The 21,118-nt window shown below is 45.9% G+C and overlaps 1 protein-coding gene and 1 long non-coding RNA gene across 4 annotated transcripts; one reads left to right on the top strand and one right to left on the bottom strand.

The window, feature by feature from the left end:
* Positions 1-7,816: 7,816 nt before the first annotated feature.
* Positions 7,817-20,615, top strand: LOC135405178 (uncharacterized). The gene is made up of 7 exons (XM_064639877.1): positions 7,817-7,914; positions 8,581-9,430; positions 10,001-10,039; positions 11,261-11,334; positions 12,280-12,348; positions 14,385-14,454; positions 20,290-20,615. The coding sequence occupies exons 2-7, from the start codon at positions 8,748-8,750 to the stop codon at positions 20,396-20,398; spliced, it is 1,044 nt and encodes a 347-aa protein (XP_064495947.1). The 5' UTR covers positions 7,817-7,914; positions 8,581-8,747; the 3' UTR covers positions 20,399-20,615.
* LOC135405179 (uncharacterized) lies at positions 12,749-17,506 on the bottom strand. 3 transcript variants are annotated; one of them, XR_010425776.1, is made up of 4 exons: positions 15,747-15,869; positions 14,764-14,825; positions 14,341-14,438; positions 12,749-13,270 (listed from the first exon to the last, which is right to left on the bottom strand). It is a non-coding gene; the product is annotated as an uncharacterized LOC135405179 (long non-coding RNA). The 3 variants fall into 3 exon arrangements; XR_010425777.1 differs by lacking the exon at positions 12,749-13,270 and adding an exon at positions 17,435-17,506 and having other exon boundaries at positions 13,309-14,438; positions 15,747-15,793; XR_010425775.1 differs by lacking the exon at positions 12,749-13,270 and having other exon boundaries at positions 13,309-14,438.
* Positions 20,616-21,118: the final 503 nt, after the last annotated feature.

Here is a 21,118-nt window from a genome sequence, read left to right as displayed (position 1 = left end):
GGGGAGAGGAGGTGGCCCGGCCGGAGCAGAGACGGGGCTATCGGAGGCAGCGAGAGGCCGGGCGGCGGATCGGTGCATTCAGCGCTGGCGGAGAGCGGGACTGGCGGTGCCGGCCGCCATTCTGCTCGCTGCGCAGGGCTGGAGCCCGGGGACCGGGCGGGACGGCGGCTGGGTTTGCCGTGCAGATCCCTCGAGGTTGCCGTCCTACCTGGCAGGTTCTTCACAGTGCCGTGTCCCCAAGACGGGGCCGGGAGTGTTAGAAGAAGGTCCAACGACCATCTCCCGACAACGACAGCCGCCCCGCTGGCGCCCCCAGTTCTCTGCACCCTTTAGCAGCGCGTCCGAGGAGTTCGAGGCTTTGACCCCGGAGCTGCCGGTAGAAATGGATAAAATCGCCGATAGGTAGTTTGGCGTGTGAACGCTTTATGGTGATTTCACTGCCCTCCCTGGTCTACCAATGGGTCTTGCTGCACCTGGGCTCTGCCTGCCAGAACTAGCTGGGAGATACAGTGGACGGAGACGAAGACAGAGGAGGGAGAGGAGGCGGAGAGGAGGCGGAGAGGAGGCCTTCCCCTTTCCTACTTTCCTTTCTCTCCTACTTTGCTCAGTCGCGCAGCTTCCCATTTTTCATTGACTCCAAAAATCCATCTCTCTTTCCCGCACTCATCTCTCCAGCAACTCTAATGGACACTTCCTCAACCGCACACCTTGACAGTCGCGTCATATTGTTCTCCGTATCGTCCTTACTCTTTCTGTGCCCTTTCTTTTGGGAAACAATATCCAGTGCAAAAAGCCGTTCTAATGGCTTTTCGTCTTTATCTCCCAGCTAGTGCCTGCAGGCAGAACCCAGGTGCAGCAAGACCCATTGGTAGACCAAGGCGGGCAGTGAAATCACCATAAAGCGTTCACACGCCAAACTACCTATCGGCGATTTTATCCATTTCTACCGGCAGCTCCTGGGTCACAGCCTCGAACACCTCGCACGCCCTGCTAAAGTTGTCGGGAGATGGACGTTGGACCATCCTCTAACTCTCCCGACCCCGTCTTGGGGACGCGGCGCTGTGAAGAACCTGCCAGGCAGGACGGTAGCCTCGAGGGATCTGCACGGCAACTCCAGCCGCGGTCCCCCCGGGTCCCCGGGCGCCAGCCCTGCGCAGCGAGCAGAACGGCGGCCGGCGCCGCCAGTCCCGCTCTCCGCCAGCGCCGCATCCACCGATACGGCGCCCGGCCTCTCGCTTTCCCCGACAACCGCGTCTCTCTGCTCCGGCCGGGCCACCTCCTCTCCGACTCTTCTCCCTCCCCTGCCCTCCTCATCCAAATCAACCCCGGTACTGTTGCCGGGCGCAAACACCTCTCAGGCTCTCGTCGGGTGTGGGCTGGATACGGAGGGCAGGCAGCAGCGGCGTTAAAGTGGCGGCGGTCGGAGCTCTGCACCGCGAAGGCGGCGGGGCCGGGCTAGGTGGGAGGTGTGAGGATTGCTATCGAGGAGTTCAAGACTGACAGGTCATGAGCTTTTTTCATGGCCATCATCTCTTCCCTCTCATCTCTCTTTTGCTGGCCCGGGGAGACTCCGGAATTGTCCTCCAGGGCACGCGCTTTTGAGAAGGGTCGAGGGGCACGAGAGGCAGAACATCCCTCCCGGTTCAGCTCCCCGGGTCAGCCTCTCCTGGCCTGTCCAGGGGAGCATCCCTGCTGACAGCAGGAGCACTTCTGCTAGCGACAAAGATAACCTGGGCTTTTGTCAGGGTCTGCGGCACGAGTGCTACGGCGAGGCATTGCATGGGAGAAAGCTCGGACGTGGCATAGCATCCTGGCAATGCAACCTCTGTGAGGAGAGCTCTTCTGTGTCCCTCCTCCTGCTCCTCTTGCTCAGAGGAGAAGAGAAGAACCTGTCACACCTGAACTGGATGTGGTGGAAGCAGCCCATCTGCAGCAGGTTGAGGGGCAGAGTGCAGAGGCGGAACTGGTTGAGGAGGGCAGGGGAGGGAGAAGAAACCAGAGGAGGGAGAGGAGGCGGAGAGGAGGCGGACGGGCCGGAGCAGAGAGACGGGTCTGTCGGAGGCAGCAGGAGACCGGGCGGCGGATCGGCGGATGCGGCTCTTTGTGGAGCGGGGCTGGCGGCGCTGGTCGCGGTTCTGCTCGGTGCGCTAGGCTGGCGCCCGGGGACCGAGGTGGCCGCATCTGAGGTGGCCGTGCAGGTCCCTCGAGGCTGCTGTCCTGCATGGCACGTTCTTCACAGAGCTCAGTCTCCGGACGAGCCTCCCGTCCGTCCCTCCCTCTGCTCCATAAAGCATTCCCACGAAACACTCACCGCTCTTATTTTTATGAAGCCCTTCTTTTTCCCTTGTTTTTCTCTCTGTCCTTCACAGAACTCCTGAAATCCGTGCTTCGTGTAGTAGTGAAAAGCCCTTTTTTCATAGGAGCAATACATTGCTGCACTGTAGAAACTATTAAAAGAGCTTTGCATTTCTAAGAAAATCCCCTGAAAGCTCCAAAGACGACCGTGTCAATGAATCCGAGTCTGCCAGGGCGCAGGAATACAGCGCCTTGTCCCCAAGACGGGGCCCGGAGGGTTAGAGGAAGGTCAAACGTCCATCTCCCGACAACGACAGCCGCCCCGCTGGCGCTCGCAGCTCTCTGCACCCTTTAGCAGGGGGCGCGAGGATTTCGGGGTTGTGACCCCGGAGCTGCCGGTAGAAAGGGATGAAATCGCCAATACGTAGGTTGGCGTGTGAACACTTTATGATGATCTCACTGCCTTCCGTTGTCTCCACCAATGTGTCCTATTGCCCCTGGGCTCTGCTTGCAGACACTGGCTGGGAGATAAAGACAAAAAGCCATCAGAATTGCTTTTTGCACTGGATGTTGTTTCCCAGAAGACAGGGCACAGAAACAGTCAGGACCGTATGGAGAAGAATTTGACGAGACTGTCAAGGTGTGCAGTTGTGGAAGTGTCTATTGGAATTTGCTGGAGATTTGAGTGCGGGAAAGAGAGGTGGATTTTGGAGTCAATGAAGAAAGGGAAGCTGCGCGACTGAGCTAAGCAAGAGAGAAAGGAAAGTAGAAAAGGGGAAGGACGAACTGCAGGAGGTCTCTGAAGGACAGAGAGTAAAGCAAGGAAACGGGAACGGTTCGACAAAGAAAAGACCGGTGAGTGTTCCGAGGGAATACTTTATGGAGCAGAGGGAGGGACGGACGGGAGGATAGTCAGGAGACTGAGCTCTGGGAAGAACCTGCCAGGCGGGACGGCAGCCTCGAGGGACCTGCACGGCAACTCCTGCCGCGGCCCCCCGGTCCCCGGGCGCCAGCATTGCGCACCGAGCAGAACCGCGGCCAGTGCCGCCAGTCCCGCTCTCTGCCAGTGCCGAATGCACCGATCCGCCGCCCGGCCTCTCGCTGCCTCCGATAGCCCCGTCTCTGCTCCGGCCGGGCCGCCACCTCTCCCCCTCCTCTCCGCCCCCTCTCCCTCCTCTGTCTTCGTCTCCGTCCACTGTCCTCCTCATCCAACTCAGCCCGGGTACTGTGCCGGGCACCGACGCCTCTCGGGCTCTCCTCGGGTGCGGGTTGGATGCGAAGGGCCTGCGAGAGGGGCGGCAGCGGCGTGGAGGTCAGAGCTCTGCACCGCGGAGGCGACGGGGCCGGGCTAGGTGGGAGGTGTGAGGATTGCTATCGAGGAGTTCAAGATTGAGAGACCATTAGCTTTTTCGTGGCCAACATCTCTTCCCTCTCATCTCTCTTTTGCTGGCCCGGGGAGACTCCGGAATTGTCCTCCACGGCACGCGCTTTTGAGAAGGGTCGAGGGGCACGAGAGGCAGAACATCCCTCCCAGCTCAGCTCCCCGGGTCAGCCTCTCCTGGCCTGTCCCGGGGATCATCCCTGCTGGTAACAGGAGCACTTCTGCTGGTGACAAAGACCTCCCGGGCTTTTGTCAGGGGCTGTTGCACGAGTGCTACGGAGAGGCATTGCATGGGAGAAGCACCTTCCCCCGAGAAAGCTCGGACGTGGCATGGCATCTCCCACCTGCTTTGGACTTTCTGGCGATGCAGCCTCTGTGAGGAGAGCTCTTCTGTGTCCCTCCTCCTGCTCCTCTTACTCAGAGGACCAGGGAACAGCCTGTCACATCTGAACTGGATGTGCTGGAACCAGCACATCTGCAGCAGGTTGACGGGCACTCTGAGGCACAGCCTAAAGGTTCATTCTCTTTCCCATCGCTCTCAACTCAGTAGAAGGACATGAAGGACCAGCAGGGAAGGACGTGGTCCATTCCCATGTGCACTGGCTTCTCATCCAGCCCACAGAACTTCTTTAGCCTTCCCTGGAGAGACACAGAAGGACTAGAGAGGGTGACTCTCTTTGCATTGAAGAGACAAGTCTTGAGCACACACCTGGTGGTGGTGTGGGGAGATGACCCTGAGCAAGTACAATTGCCATCAGCCTCCTGGGGGAGCCTTGAAGTTATGGGGACAAAGAGTGTCTCGGTGTCACTTTGAATTTACGGTACTAAACCCTGGCAAAGCCCCTGGATGCAGCTCTGGGATGTGCTTCTGTGGACAGAGCTCCACGTACCCATCCGTGGGGCTTCTCAGATAGTGGCAGAGCAAGTGGCTGATTTGTTTCCAGGCTCCGGGCGTGGCAGCAGGAGCCCCAGGAGATACTGCCCCTGTTGCCATGAACTGTCTGTCTGGGTGTGTGCAAGGGAAGGACTCGTGTGTCTGAAACCCCTTGTGTGAGCGAGCAGTGAGCCCCTGCCAGAACACCACTGACTCTTGGCCAGCTGGCCATCCACCACGACCCCAGAGGCCATTTTCCAGCACTGCTATGCAGCATGTCATTCCCAGTCTGTCCGTACAACCGAGGTTGCCCCATCCCAGGGACAGAATCTGGCACTTCCCCTTGTTGAACTTCCTCTGGTGGATGATTGCGCAAACCTCTAATTGGAACTCTCTCTGTACTGCCTCCCTCTTCCATGAGGCCCTAGAGCGTCACAATGGCCCTTTGATTCCAGGGGAATCTGCAGTGTTCAGTGTTCCAGGTGTTACGTGAAGCCCCATATTGTCACAATGGCAGTAAAATGAGAGAGGATCTCCTTTCTAAACGACTTAGTACATCAGAAGTTTTATCTTAGATAAAAATGATATCCTAATTCTTTTAAGACTTCAGTTATTTTTTGGAGAGAGAATGTAGATAACACATAGAAACGAATAGAGAGTGTATCGTATGCCCATCTTCAAGAAATTAGCTTTCATGCCTCAGAAATCTTCTTTAATAAGAGATTGTTCTGTTAAGAAGAAAGTCAATTAAATATTGTTTAAGCAAATGGGAAGTTCTAAGACACATGTCTTAGTTGGTCCTAGAACATTTAATTTAGGAGTTAGAGGTCGAAAAGATCAAGCAGAGATGCTATGAGGCCGGCTTAGCGAGCAGACCACTCTCCGAACACGACTGCCCCCCCCCGAAGAAATGGACACTAGATGGCAGTCTTGCTCCACGAATAAAACCCAAGATGCTATATGACCTCAAAATCATAACCTAATTCTCCACTGCTGGTGAAGGAGGAGGGGTCTTTCAAGCGTCACTGTATTTATATTCCGAAATTTATAATAGATCTTTGATCAATGCATGGCAGAGTACCCCATGTATTCCCAGCTGACATAATAAAGAAATGTTCGATCCAATGGTTTCTGGTCATTGGATTTAATTCTTTTTTTTCCCCTTTGATTCCATGAAATTCCAAAGATATCTTTTAGGGTTTGTTTAATACCATGAAGTCCCATCTCTGAGTGCCCCTCAACCTGCTGCAGATGTGCTGCTTCCAGCACATCCAGTTCAGATGTGACAGGCTGTTCCCTGGTCCTCTGAGCAAGAGGAGCAGGAGGAGGGACACAGAAGAGATCTCCTCAAGGAGGTTGCATCTCCATGAATTCAAAGCAGGTGGAGATGCCATGCCACATCCAAGCTTTCTCTGGGGAAGGTGCTTCTCCTATGCACTGCCTCTCCGTAGCACTGGTGCCACAGCCCCTGACAAAAGCCCAGGTTATCTTTGTCGCCAGCAGAAGTGCTCCTGCTGCCAGCAGGGATGGTCCCCAGGACAGGTCAGGAGAGGCTGACCCGGGGTGCTGAGCTGGAGGGATATTATGCCTCTCGTGCTCCTCAAAAATTGTCAAAAGCGTGTGCCCTGGAGGACAATTCCGGAGTCTCCCCATGCCAGTAAAAGAGAAATCTGGAAGCTTTGGCTTTGTGCTGCAGTTGGTGTGTCAGCCTGGAGATTCCATGCGCAGCAAGAGCTTTTTGCGCTGGCACCTTTGGTGTGGGAGGAATCTTTTTTTATATGCAATTTTGGGAGTCTTTCTCTCAGTTGGGAGGCAGGTCTGAAAAGAGGAAATGACAGCCCTTATCATCAGGAAAGAAAGTCGGCAATTTTTGGCTTTGTGGTGCATTTGGTTTGTCTGCCTGGAGACTCCATGGGGAGCAAGAGTTTTCTGTGCTGGCATCTTTGCTATAGGGGAATATTTGTTTGTATGCAACTACAGAAGTCGGACTGTCAGTTGGGAGGCAAATCTGAAAAGAGGAATCAACAGCTCAGTTCCGCAGGAAAGAATGCCTGGAAGATTTGGCTTTGTGGTTGTCTCAGTCTGATGAGACTGAACTGTTTGCTAAGGAGGATGAGTTATGAGGTAGACCAAACTCCTCTCTCTCTGCAATTGTAATGTCAAATTAAGGGCTTTACTCGAGGAAAATGTGGAAAAAACAGAAGAAATAACAACCCTTTATTAAAAGATATATGTATGTTGGCAACTGAATTTATCTCCACCTGTAACACGCTTCTTCCTCCCTTTAAAAAACCAGACCCTGATGGAACACAGAGGCCAGCAAAGGACAAACAACTGTGCTTGAAGCCCCATCTACTGACAAACAGTAGAAGTGTTGCTAAGCTACAGTGATATTCCAGAGAACATCCCTTGGCACAACTGGCATTGCTTCTTAAAAAAGAAGTAAAACACAAACATTTTGAGATGTGATCCAACTACAAAATGTTCTCTTTGAATCACACAGGACATCTCTCCCAAGAAACCAACTAGCCAGAAAGCAACAAATCCATACAGACTAAAAAGCGATATACTTTACCAAATCCACCCTATTCTGTTGACACTCCTAGACTTAGAATTAGCAAAACACAAACAGGCATGCTGACCTCAAACTGCATTTGAACACCCACACTTTCCAGCCTGTGTCAGGAAAAGGTCTGCATGTTACTTCTGCCTAAGGAAGCATCCCGAAAGACATATTTCTCACCACTTACTCTTGACTAAAAAGAAAATCGACTCAAAACCTTGCTGCAGAGTGCCTGTACAGTGCAGTGGGGGAAGACACACCACTGCCTGATATGAGAAGGGTAAGGTATCACTTCTCATTTTGAGTCCACGAAATGAAAACACATCACTGGCAAGCAACAGTCTGCTGAGTTCTGTCACAACATCATCCATGCTTTCCTTTAGGGCCATGAGCTCCCTAGTTCATACACGTTCACTAACCCTTAACAAAGTATCCATCCTTCCGCTGTGTTGTGGCAGCAACCGGTCCCTTCCGGAGAGCCAGAGGTGCGGCCCCCGGCGCGTTCCCGGGGGAGGGGCGGGGTCGTTCTTCCGCCCCACCCTGGGTCTTCCGCTTCTCCCTGAGGAGCGGGAGGCCGGAGTTGGCGCACCGCGCCCTCCGGGTTCGGGTCCGGGCCCCTTGCACAGACACTTGTGCTCCGAGGGCTAGTCTGTCGGGAGCCCCGTTTCCGTCAGGCTGACTCTGGAGAGCCGCCTTCCATGGGCGAGTGAGCGCGTACAGAGCCGGACACTTGTCCGGGCACGCCACAATCGTGCTCATCTTGAGTTTTAAAACTCTTCCTGTGTAGGAGTACTCATACAGGTAAGTTCTTTAACAGCTCCTTAAACTTTTCCTTCCAGGTCATATTACTGGATTATTTTGTGGTGGTTTATTAGGAAATTATAATAAAGTCGATAAGAGACATTAATGGATTCCTTTTTGATGTTTCAGTTCCACAGTTAGATTTGGATGTGTATGAGGCAGTGAGACAGAGTGTTTTCACTTTTCCCATCCTCTTTGCCCTTCCTGTTAGGATGTTAAAAATTAATTTAGTGGTGTCGTCTTTCCTTATGAGCTGGTGTAGAAGGTAGGTACCCACATGGTAGGGTAGGTAGGGTAGAAGGTAGGTAGGAAGGAGGTTAAGACACATGCTTCGAACTGAAGGGGATTGGTTGGGTTTTAGGAATTATTTGTGAAAAGGTTTGTAGCGGGAAACACTGAAAACTGGATAGCAAGCTAAATGTAACATTTCTGCTCCCTTTTTTTTCTGTTAGGAAATACTGGAAGTACACTAAAATGGTTTTTTATACACTCTAGTTTAGAGAAGGCCTTCTTTTAGCCTTCAGGAACAAACCTGGTTTTGTGATACCTTTTGTTTGTTTGTTTTCCCATTTTGAATTTTTGGTTTATTTTTAGGCATTCAGATGTCAACATGTATCTGTTTAATGTAAAAAGATATTAATGTCCAAATGTTTTGTGTATTGATAGGAAAGACTAAAAAGGACGCACTTAGGCAAGACTCTCCAAAACAGAAAAAGAACACATCCTGGAAACCAGAAGCTGAAGAACTGATATTGTCATGGTCTGGATTGGAAACAGAAACATCTGATGCAGTAAAATGTAAAACAAGGGTGCTGCCAAGTGAAGATTTGCCTATGCCCTCATCTGGGCATCAACAAGAACAGACTGTGTCTCCAAAAAAGTCTCTCAAGTCTTCCAAGAATCTGCAGTCAGCTTCAAAAGCTTCTCAGCATTTAGATAAGAGGAAACAAACTGCTAAGCAGGAACTTCCTAAGGTTAAAGTAGCTAAGGAAGTGGCGTTAAGTTCAAGGAAGGAGCTTAAAAAATCTGTCCAGAAAAGTAGTAGTAAAAGACCTCAGTTGCAAAGAGAGAAGAGTTCTGACAGTGAACCTAGTGAAGAAGAGCATGAAAGAGAGCCTGTAGATTTGAAAGATGTGTGTACCACGCCCTTGCGTCAGAAATTAGAGACTCCCGTGATTCAGAAATTGGCTGTGTCTGAAAAGCCTAGAAATGTGTTGCACACATTGGAGTCACCTGGTGGTGCAAATAACCAATCTCCTGTGAAAGCACTACAGCATCCCATGGACAGTGTGAAGAATTCAGAAAAGAAGCAGTTGCCAGCCAAGTATTCAGGGAAGATACCCGGAAAGATTCCTTGCAGAACCAATAAAGCTGTTTACTCAAACCCTGAGGACACTGAGTCTCAAACAGATTCTGACAGCTCTTCTGTACAGAACATGGCAAGGAAAAACCAGAAGTTATCAGATGTAAAAATAAAAAATAACAAAAGAAAACGGAACAGGCAACATGGACCACAGTAAGCTTTTTATGTGATTCCTTACAAGCGTGGTATAACTTGGTAGATAATTAAACACACCTTGTTAACGTTTAAGCAGTGATGGCCCAATTGAACTATGAGATAGTTTGAGATTGGTCAAATAGTTAATAGAGAAACCAAGTGGTGTAGTCAACATCCTGTTCTCAAATGTGGGTGCCAAATCTAGTGTCTTTTACATGCGGAAGTTTGTGCTGGTTAAACTGTTCTCGTGAGACTTGTGTAGTAGATACAATCCTACCACCACAGAGTAACTTCACTGTCAGGTTTGTTGTATTTTTAAATGAAATTTGGAAAATACAGCATTTAATTCTTCAGCTATTGTATATATTTTTGTGGATGTAACTTTCTAGTCATAGGCAATCTAAAGACGGAAGTTTAAGGAGTCTAAAACCAGTTTTTAATAGTTGTTCTTTGCATTGTTTTTTAATTTTTTTTAATGTCTTTTTATGGTTTTGTTCAGGATATAAAATTATTGCCCTACAGGTTCCTTTCATTAAGTAAAATTGACTCAGCCCTAAAAGGTACTAAGAATAATTTTTTCTCTTCTAGATATTCCTTTGTGGCTGAGAAGGCTGTGAACTATGAAAGGTAATTTCTTGAGTTGTCTGAAAACCTTGAATTTAATCTCACTTCTGCCCCACTGAGACAGAAGAGTTTGGTAGTACTACCCCATTCTGTGCTCTACTAGTGAAGCACCTAGTAGAAAAGAATTGTAATTCACGTTTGAGGATTTTAAATACTGCATTAATACAGTTAATAAACTAGTAAAATTCTTCTTCCTGTCATAAATAAGGGGTCATGGTAGGTTTCTTGCCTTAGGGGATTTTTTTCCTTTGAGGTTTGCTTCCACATTAGTGTGTGATTTTGGAACAGAAATACCAGTGCTCCTAGAACTAATAGCAGCTGTACTAATAAAGTTGCCGTTAAGTGGGGTATGCAGCTGTATCTATGATCCAAACTTTTTGCATGTAGATAGGCATGTATCTTCCCCTTCATGGGATGGGAACTTAATGACAAAGCAAACAGGAGTGGCAGTCTGTGAATTTATTGAATTCTTAAGCAGTCATTCTGCAGAAAAAGGGATTTGGGGTTTTTAATTATAAGGGAGACTACTGCAGACTTACTTGGACGAATTTGTACTGTAGGTTTGGTAATTTAGATAATTTAAATGCATCTTTTGGAGTTTAGGTGGATAACAGGTGAACTTCAGTGGCACAGTAAAAGCAGTGAAGCACAGCCACAGATGGAGGAAGAAGGAAGGTGAAGGGTACTGATGCTAAGGCTGCAAGAGAGGTCCTGTTAGAAGTGATTTGGTTGCTAAAGAATCTCTGGTGGAGTCACACATATAAATTGTCATTTTATGGGGGAGATTTCATGACAGACTACTCATTACAAAGACAAATTATTTTACTGTCCATTCCTTATAGTATGCAAATCATTTCTTTAAAGCAGTATCATAATCACAGTATATGGAAAATTGTTTGAAAGGTAATGCTACAGAAGAAAGTATCTTTATTCTGGAAGGGAGAAAAAAAGAAGTTTAAGAAACCTGTTTAGAGAGGAGGTGTGAACACTAATTTTTCTGCCTGGTGACTGAGTAGAGGAGGAGTTGATGAATTTCAGACCTATGATTTCTAACTAGCAGTCATTTGCTTTAGTGTCTAATCACTGTAGACAGATGGTTAAAAGAAAAATAAAACCCAGACCACATGATCTGAAAAAAACTTAACTTTTATATATATGGTAGTGCTGTAATGTTCCTTTGACATTTAACATCTTTAAGCAGGTTTATTTTTTATTCTTTTGCAGTGGGCCTGTTCTAGAACATTGTGATAAATTTGATTCCAGCACTAAGTCTTGTGAACAGTATGATACATCATCAGGTAATGTTTAAAGTTGATATTTTCTTGCATTTTATGTATAAGCTTCTTATAAACTGTAACTGATGGTTCAGTAATTTCTGTTGTATTCAGCTTGTCCAGAACAAATGCGGATTTTATTGGCTGTGGTTACATTTCTGTCCAAGTAGGTGGTACACTATGCCAGCTTTATGTTGTGTTAGCTTTGGAAGAACAAGCCCTCCAGGGTTTGGCATCAAGCCTACTGGGATAAAGTTATCGCTCCAAAATATTTTGAACACATTTTTCAGGCTCTGTTTGTACCAGTTTGATGTGTTGACATGTGATGGTACTAAATGCAATCACTTCAGGCCACCCTGGACCAAAGTGTACAGCCCGATGGCCTGTTCACCCAAGAATATTTTGGTTTGGGGTGTTTTGTTTGGTTGGTTTGGTTTGTGGTGTCTGTTTTTTTTTAAAAGTTTTGTTTGTTTGGTTTGGATTTTAAGTTTCACAACATGAGTTGTACGTGTTGTCATAATGGACATGAGCCTTGGAGATAAAAAGTCATTTTGTTAGTATTTTAGAGCCAAAAGTGAATATGCGAAGGTTATTAGTTCATGCAGTGCTTTCTTCAGAGACCTAATTTTGTGTGTGTTCTTGTAAGAAGTTTGTTCTAAAGCTAGGTTTGAGTGATATAAAGCTGATTGACCTTGCACTTTGTCATAATTTTCCAATGTGTGTTTTATCAAGAGGGATAGGTCTGAGAAATATTTACTTGAATATATAGTTTTCATGTAATTTTCAAGCTTACTGATTGCATATACTGCTTGTCTACATTGGGTTTCATACATGTTTATAGCAAAATGTGTTAAGAGGGAACCCTATCGTTGGGACTTGTATTACCCTTGGTTGCTTTTAGTGGGGATATTGAATAAAAGTCAGGAATAGTAAATGCCTATGGTGGTGGTTTTTTGAATGTGTTTACAGAGACTTTTGATGACTTGAATTACAAAGTGAGAGATCCATTGTCAGACAACATAGCAAGGCATAAAATAGGTAAGATTATTTAAAATATCATAATGTAAGTGTGTAAATACAAATGTATTTCAAACTTGATGTAAAGTTTGTTGAAGGAGACTGGCATGCAGCTGCACACTGAGCTACCTGCACTGAATGTATTCCTAAACAACTGAGTCAAGACAACCCCACAGTTCAGTGAGAACAGTAAGAGTTTGTATTAGTTTTACGCAGTATAACTGATGGTGCAAATAACCTGCCTTCTGTGGTGGTCTGAGTCTGGATAGGATGGAACAATGCGTGTGCAGTCGATTGCAGTCCCATGCTTGTCTGTTTTATATTGGGGTTTTTTTATGGCCTTCATTATTATTTTATGCACAACACTTTAGTTGTCTACCTTCAAAACTATTTCATCAAGTTTTTTATATTTACCATTTTTAACATTTAAATATCTTGACTAATTTGCTCTTAGCTCTTAAAGGGCTTTTATTCTTCCTTACAAATACTAAAATATATCTTACTGTATTCATATATGGCAGCTTAGACAACTTGAAAGTTGAGACTATGTAATAAGTACATCTGAAGATAAATATCTGAGAAATCTTGGAAATACGTGGAGTTTCTGTTGGCAGAAGTGCCATTCTTCTGGACCTCAGAAATGGGACTTGTGAATCTGGAAGAGGAGGAGCTGCGTATGCAGTCTCTTACTCTCCCCTTGCCATAACTAGGGCAGTGCCTTTTCACTGTTGCTAATGAAATCCCTCAGATTTAGGCTGGGTCCTATATATATAGAACAGGTTTAATTCCTCTACTCAAAACCTTACAAAAAAACCCCCGAAAACCCCTTAATTCAGTACTAGTGGGACCAACCTCTGCTGCTGACTGGTTTTAGCAGTGATGTAGGTGAGGATTCTGGAGAATAACAGGTTCTTTTCACAGAGTTGGTTGATCCTGCCTTTGGCTGTCATAGTTGGTAACGAATAATGAGACAAAGTAAAATAGTTGATAAAGCAACAGTATTTTGATAGGAATACAAATTTCTACAGAACATGATATACTTTCCTTCCCTTAAATCACACTCATGTGAATCACAGTTCTATTTTAACTAAACACTTCAACTTTCTATCAGGTAAGACTTTCCAGAAGTAACTATAAATTTCAAATAACAGGAAAAACAGTGTGTACAGCAAAAATCTATATGCAGCTTTAAACAGGCATCCTGCTAGTCTCCAGGCAAGCTATTCTTTTCATTAGAATGAATTATTTTAAACAATTTAATTCACCTTTCTTAAGACAGGCTGAGGTTTTGCAAGAAATTATTTGACATTATATGGTATTCTAACATCAAACTAAAGTAAACAAACACCACTATAAAGGATGCCTGTTCTCAACCCTGCCATTAACGGAATATCCTATTTAAAAAAAATAGAATCAAAACATTAAAATTAAATATACAAACTAGATTATTGGCATCATTTTCCCAGCACACTAACAAGGCCTTCAACTTGTTTCCACCCTTCAAGAAAGATACATATATATAAAGTTATTGTACAGATAACTATCAGGAGTTAACAAGCTTTTGTACAAGCATCACCTTTCAACTCTACTGTTCACCATTTAGCTAAGAACTGTGTCCATATATCTAGCAAAGTGGCCAAAACCAACTCCAATGGAGTCCAAGACAGCCATACCCACCAGCAGTAACAAGGCAGCGTGCTCCAACCTGAGACCATAAAAAATTTAAGTGTCCTGGACAAAAAGCTGAAAAAGCTTTCACTAGAAAAAAACCTGGAAAATAAGCTATTAAACAAATCTAATTACAGAGTATTTACTGTTAGAGCACAACAAACTAAGAAAAAAACCCATTATCAACAACTATTACAGATGGTTAAATTGTAGCCTATAAACTGTTACAAGTGGCATATGGAGCTTCTTCAATGCTCATACAGAACTAAATCCTACAGAACTAAATTTGTACCCCAGTGAAACTGTACCCAAAGCTATACTGTGACATTGCCATAACTAACTTACGCTTTGGCTCTGCATTGAAGTCCTCTTCCTATTTTTGACAACAGGAGCTGAGCAAAGGGTTGCATTTGGAGAGTTTACTGTAAGATCACTGCTGCAACCTATGAAGAAAACACTGTAAGTATGGGGATCTTGGAATTGTCCAGGTCTCATTTATTTTAACAAGTTGCTACAGCTATTAAGGTCACATAAATCCAAACAAGAAAGGAATCAGCTACTCAGGAAAGATTACCTTTATAAGACAGCTAAGACACAGTTTTAAGCAGCTGGGAGGGGGGTGCTTTTCAAGACCCTGAGAAAAACTTTATTTTTATCCATTTTATCTCTAATTTTTATTTCTATTTACTTACCACTAAATATAATATAAAGAAGAAATTATTTCTTCTTTTACCAGCAAATTGAGTAAAACACCAAATAAGAGCTTACTTTCAAAACAATCCTCTATGAGTTTCAGTACGTTTTGACCTGGCTGTACATCAATCTTACTTCTAGAAAGAAGAGGAAAAAAAAATATTTTAAATCAAAAATATCAAATGTTCTTATCCCAACCATATGAAAGCAACAAAGTTCTTACTTCTCAATATTTTAAATTATTATGTCCTCTAGTCTCAGCTTCAATATACTTTTACCTATCATTTCCACACATAGATATCTGCAAAGAAACTTGTCAAAATAAGAATTCCAGGGAAAAAAGCCTCACTGCCACAGATTATGATGAGAATGAAGAACTCTCTCTACATAAAAGAAAACACACAACTACTTCCCTGAGGTAAAAGAGCTTTGGGATGAAGAAAGTCTGTCTTGAAATAAACATTTTTTGGGCAGAAGTGAGTGATTCACTAGCCAGACAATGTTGATCAAAACCAAAATAACACTAGAAAAGACATGGAGTATTACTCCCATAATGATCATTATACACTGTTGATTTGGTAGATTTGGTAAGCTCGTGAAATGCAAGTCTAAAAATGGATTCCAGCAACAAGAACTTCACAGGCTTCTGACGTGCCTTTAAAGAATGCAACAGCACTACAAATACTCCAACTCATCTCTAGCATTTACCAGCAAGGTCCAAATACGCTGGAACTCTGTGTGGGCTTCATTTCTCTACTTCTCGAAAGGCAAAATGTCTGCACAGACTACTCCTTCCGTACTCAGGCAGCCTAGTTAGGAGCACCTTAGGTATAGCAACACCATAGTTTGCTGCCTCAGCAAAGGAAACAAAGGAAAACCTTGGGGCTTTGTCCCCCAGCACTGTTTGCTCCTCCCACCACTAAGAAATACAAGAAATTTGGGAAACATGGTATGATCGGATTAATAGGATACACCGTATAGCTTTGACATTATGCTCTCGGATAAAAATCCACATAAGTTTTCCAGAATCTAAGAATAAAACTTTAAATGCAAATTACCCTCCTCCATGGCAGAATCTTGCTCTGTAGTCTTTTTTTAAATGGTTCTGTGAAGAAATAAGAATAAGTTCATACTAGGCATAATGACACTTGACAGGAAAACAAGTAAGCAAATATCAAGCATTCTCCAGTCATCGTAAACTAGTGGGAGAGTGGGAGTTACTGCAGCCCTGTTTTCCTTAGAATGCCACAGCAGCTACAACCCCTGTAACAATTGCCAGAAGTTCAGCTTTCCACAAGAACCATCAAAGCATCTGTTGCATTTGAAGTCAGAGAGTCTTACAGGAGACTTACGTGACAGAAATCACAGAGAATGTAAGGATTTGGTTACCATTTACTCAAGTGTAATGACTAATCTTTAAAGTAAGGAAGAGGAATGATCTACCACAAAGCAAGCCAGGACATAACCAAACATCCGCTGCTGTGTGTTAACTGCTCACGTGATGGTTCGTACCTGTTTGCCACAGGCACGACCACACCGACAGGCAGTGAGAACACATCGCTGTGCCATGGTAAAACTACAGCCTCAGTTAAGTCCCAGTGCCACCTCACACACTTGAAACCCAAATATAATCAAAGTCATTCAAATAGAAAACATGACTCCAGTCATCTACCACCACAACTGGAGCAGTAATACTTCAAACGGCAACATATTATCAGTGTTACCTTCTACACCAACAAATGAAATAAAGCCACTGACCTGGAAACAGGCAAAGAACATCAAGGATACAAATGGGAAGAAAGGTCTAGAAAAATTCAAGCGCTAAGCAGAGTGCAGTTTTTCACAGATGTGATAGGAAAACATCTAAAAAAATGTAAATGTTTAGCTGAAAAACAACTATGACCTCTTATTCATTTGTGTAAATTTAAAAAGTATGTGCAGCTTGGAGATTATCTAGTGCTAACACAACGGAATTCAGCTCGTTTTTCTGAAGTTGGCTATAGTGACAGTACTTTGCACTTTATGATTCCTCTTTGGATATTACTTCTGGTAACAAAAATAACCAACACCACATATGGATTGATTGCACTGGAAACTTTCAATATCAGCCTTAAGCGGCAGAAGGAAACTCTAGGTCACACGGGAAAACAACTGACCAAAAACCACCTCTTCAGAAACTGTGCACACTTCAGTCAATCTGACACTCGGCCTTAAACCTCTTCCCCTTGCAGCAGTGTGTAGCACAATCCACTGGCACGCAGCCTTTCGCACTAAAGAGACTGAAAATCTCCTTTGAACAGTTCATTTATGAGTGTGTTCGCATTGTCCTACACATGAAGAGTTTTAAAACTCAAGATGAGCACGATTGTGGCGTGCCCGGACAAGTGTCCGGCTCTGTACGTGCTCACTCGCCCATGGAAGGCGGCTCTCCAGAGGCAGCCTGACGGAAACGGGGCTCCCGACAGACTAGCCCTTGGAGCACAAGTGTCTGTGCAAGGGGCCCGGACCCGAACCCGGAGGGTGCGGCGCGCCAACTCCGGCCTCCCGCTCCTCAGGGAGAAGCGGAAGACCCCAGGGTGGGGCGGAAGAATGACCCCGCCCCTCCCCCGGGAACGCGCCGGGGGCCGCACCTCTGGCTCTCCGGAAGGGACCGGCTGCTGCCCACAACACAGCGCACAGACAGACCGACAGGCAGGCGGACAGACCGACAGACAGACACACCCTCGCCATCCCCGCAATCTCTCACCAAGGCCTCCGCCATCCCGGGCCGGGGCACGCGCGCGCCCCGTGCGCCGCTTTCGAACCTGGGCGCCTTTCCCGCCGTGCGCGCGCCCACGGCCGGTGGGGACAGCGGCGCCCCGGCCATGCCCCCCCGCCTCCGCCTCATTGGTCGGCGGCCGCTGCGCGCCAGTCAGGGGCGCTACTTTTTGGCGCGCGCACGTTGTGGCGCCTGCACAGGAACGGGCCTGTCTCCGCCCTGGGCTACTTTCTTGCCTTCCCGTCCTTAAGGGGACCTGCACGACAACGGGTCCCGTTTCTTTGTCCTCTCCTGGGAAACTCCAGTTCAAATTCTCGAGTTTCCAAATGGCCACTGTCACTACGGGGAGATGCAGTTTTTTCTTTAAAACGCTAGTGAAGAACTTAACATTGAGCAAAAAACAAGCATGTTATCATGCTTGATAACATGAGGGCGCAGTGCCTTACAGTGCCCGCGAAACGCTGCCCAAAAATATAGTTTTAAGTGAGGGTTTTTACTGCACACTTGTGACTAGTACACCATCCCTGTTCTTTCTGACCACTATGGGGAAGGCCCACTGTTTTTATGGAAGTACAACATAACATGAGAAGTTTGTGCTTTCTTTTCATGAAAATACTTAAGGTCACTTTGTGAACCCGGTGCTGCTCCATGTTCTGGATCCCTTTCCCCACCCACGACGTGGGGGAGCCCAGTTCTAGCTCCATATCCATCTGAAGAACCATTCCGACGTCTTGAAAGGACAGGGAAAGGGAACTCCAGCGACAGGGTTTTTCAGGCCCCGAGCCTAGAGGGGAGAGGTGCCCTCCCCTCCCCCCACGCACGTGGTCCCATGGCAGGCACAGAGACAGCACACCGGCGTGGAGAGGAGACAAGAGAGCGTTTATTGTTGGGAAGGGGTTTATAAAGCTTTTAGGAGGGTCAAAGGGGAACCAATCACAAGTTCAGGGTCACACAGAAAAAACCATCAGGTAAAGGGTCAACAGCCAATAGGAAGGGGTTTACAAGGACCAATGAGAAACAGCTCAGGACACCTTCCCAGGACACCTTGTATGGGAGACAATAGCCCTTCACAGGGGGGTGTTGGGAAGAGGGAGGCAGTGACACTGCAGAAAATACAAAAAGCCATTTTGAAACATGTTTAAACCAATTTCTCATCAGATTCACTGCTACACCATGTACATCAGGTTAGAGTTGCAGCTTTTCCTCACTGTGAAATTGAAACTTGTGTGTTGCTGGGAGAAGTGAGAACTTAAAATACTTTGCTGGATCTCACTTTTGCCATGCAAAATTATTGACTTACTAGCAAGACAGTTTTGCTGGTATTAATGCTGTAACTCACGGACACTTTTAAGCTTGAGTCTCAATAAGCTTTCTGCACCATGGATAAGCACCCACATTAGCTACTTGAACAACCACAGAAAAGATACATTTAAATTAAGATAAATGCTCAGAAGCTCTCTGCTCAAAATTTATCAACCTTTGGAGAAAGGTTTAGATTGATGCACTGTGCTGCACATACGCCTTCTGTAATTGCACGACAGGAGATGATTAACTGGGATTGATAAACCTTTCAAGCTAATGTCAGCTTCCTCTCTTCAACCAACTGGCCTACAGCCACATTGTTTCAAAGATGCAAGGAAAAATCAACAACTTTTACTCGTGTTTGATAACTCAGATATACAAACTCTTTGCCTACCTCAAACCCACATTATTTCAGGACGTTAGATGCCATGATGAAGGTGACAGGGTTTCTGCATTCGCAAAGATCCAAGTGGTGCCAGAGTTGTTCTTTCTATGTAGTCACTATTCTTGAACAGCTTTTTGGTTTGTTTTGTTGTGGTTTTTTAATAAACATTCACATATTTATCCTACATAGGAAAAGGGTGGGAAAATAAACGTGACCTCAGGTCTGCTGCTCATAATTTCTGGGAATCTAACCCAGTTTTCTGGGACTCTAACCCAGTTTTTAGGGATACTGCCGAGGCGTCCCTCCGGCTCCCTTTTTGAAAGCGCTTTTCTTTATCAATTACAATACAAAAGTATACATACCTCTTAATTTGGAGGAGGAGGTTCGTCCGCCGGGACGTGGATCCAAGGAGTCCGGGGAGGCTCTGTCAACAAAATTCTGTCTAAGGGGCCCCGAGAACGTCGCTTGGGCCCCCTGGATCAGCGCCCTGGGGAGTCTACCACTCCTGGCTGGCCAAAAATGATGCCAATAATTGCCCCCAAGAAGGCGCAGAGAACTGCTCAGAGACAAAATTTAGTCTTTAAGCAGCGAGGTATGTTTATTAGGCAATGTTGGAGAGCAGCCAGCTCGCGCTGGACAAACTGCTCTGCCTTTTCCAGTGAATTTACAGGTTTTTATACAATTTCTACAGGTGATTGCAACATGTTTACATAAATATTCATATGATTGCAACATCTGATTATAATAATCATAATAGGCAGAGTCTAGGCGGAGTCAGGGGCGCAGTCTTCCATTTGGGGAGACTCTAGGAGGGTCATTCCTGTTCTTCATCCTTATCAGCCCCTGGCCCAGGTTCCATCATCTTCATGAACTTTTCAACTTTCTTGATTTTGGCAGACTACATGGAGAATTTTGCAAGATTCTTAGACTCCAAGTTCCACTTTGCCCCTTACTTATCTTACTTAGGTTGGGTGTGTGTGCATTTCGTTTAGTGTACGGTACCACCTAATCTCTATCTCTAGTTTCTGGCAGTACATCCTAGCTAAGTGTTGGCAAAGTTCTTTGAGCCTTCGTTTATACTTATATTCTTATATTCTGCTTATATTCTTATATTCTACTTATATTCTTTAATTCTGACTTATATTCTGCTTTCTAGGCCTTGTCTGGCTTCACCAACAAGAAAACGCTTGCTCGCCAGAAACGCCCCAGGCTGCCAAACCAACTGCACCAAAAAGACAAAGCTTCCTGCCTATCTTTCCTGCTGAAAAAGGCAGTCTTCTCCTGTTTTCAGCCCTGCTTCCCAACTGATAGCCCGATTCGCAAAATTGCATATAAACAAATATTCCTCCCAGACTACAGATGCCAGCACAGAAACTCTTGATGTGCATGGAGCCTCCAGTCTGACAAAACAACTACACCACAAAGCCAACGCTTGCAGGCTTTCTTTCCTGGCGATAAGGGCTATTGTTTCCTGTTTTCAGACCTGCCTCCCAACTGCCAGACCGACTCCCAAAATTGAATATGGACGACGATTCCTCCCACACCAAAGATGCCACCACAGAAAGTTCTTGCTCCCCATGGAGTCTCCAGGCTGACAAACCAAAAGCACCACAAAGCCAAAGCTTCCAGGCTTTCTTTCCTGGTGATAAGGGCTATTTTTTCCTGTTTTCAGCCCTGCCTCTTAACTGCCAGCACGACTCCCAAAATTGCATAAGGAGATTACTCCCACACCAAAGGAGATAGCACAGAAAGCTCTTGCTGCTCATGCACTCCCCAGGCTGACAAACCAACTGCAGCACAAAGTCAAAAATTGCTGGCTTTCTTTCCTGTCCAATAAGGGCTGTCATTTCCTATTTTCAGATTGGTCTCCCAACTGCCAGAAAGACTCCCAAAATTGAATAAAAAAAAGCTTCCTCGCACACCACAGATGCCAGCACAGAAAGGTCTTGCTGTTCATGCACGACCAAGGTTGACAAACCAACTAC

Source organism: Pseudopipra pipra, chromosome W (genome assembly GCF_036250125.1).
Source record: "Pseudopipra pipra isolate bDixPip1 chromosome W, bDixPip1.hap1, whole genome shotgun sequence".
Lineage (NCBI taxonomy): Eukaryota > Metazoa > Chordata > Aves > Passeriformes > Pipridae > Pseudopipra > Pseudopipra pipra.
The sequence above is the reverse complement of the archived record's forward strand: the minus strand, read 5'-3'. Positions and strand labels throughout refer to the sequence as shown.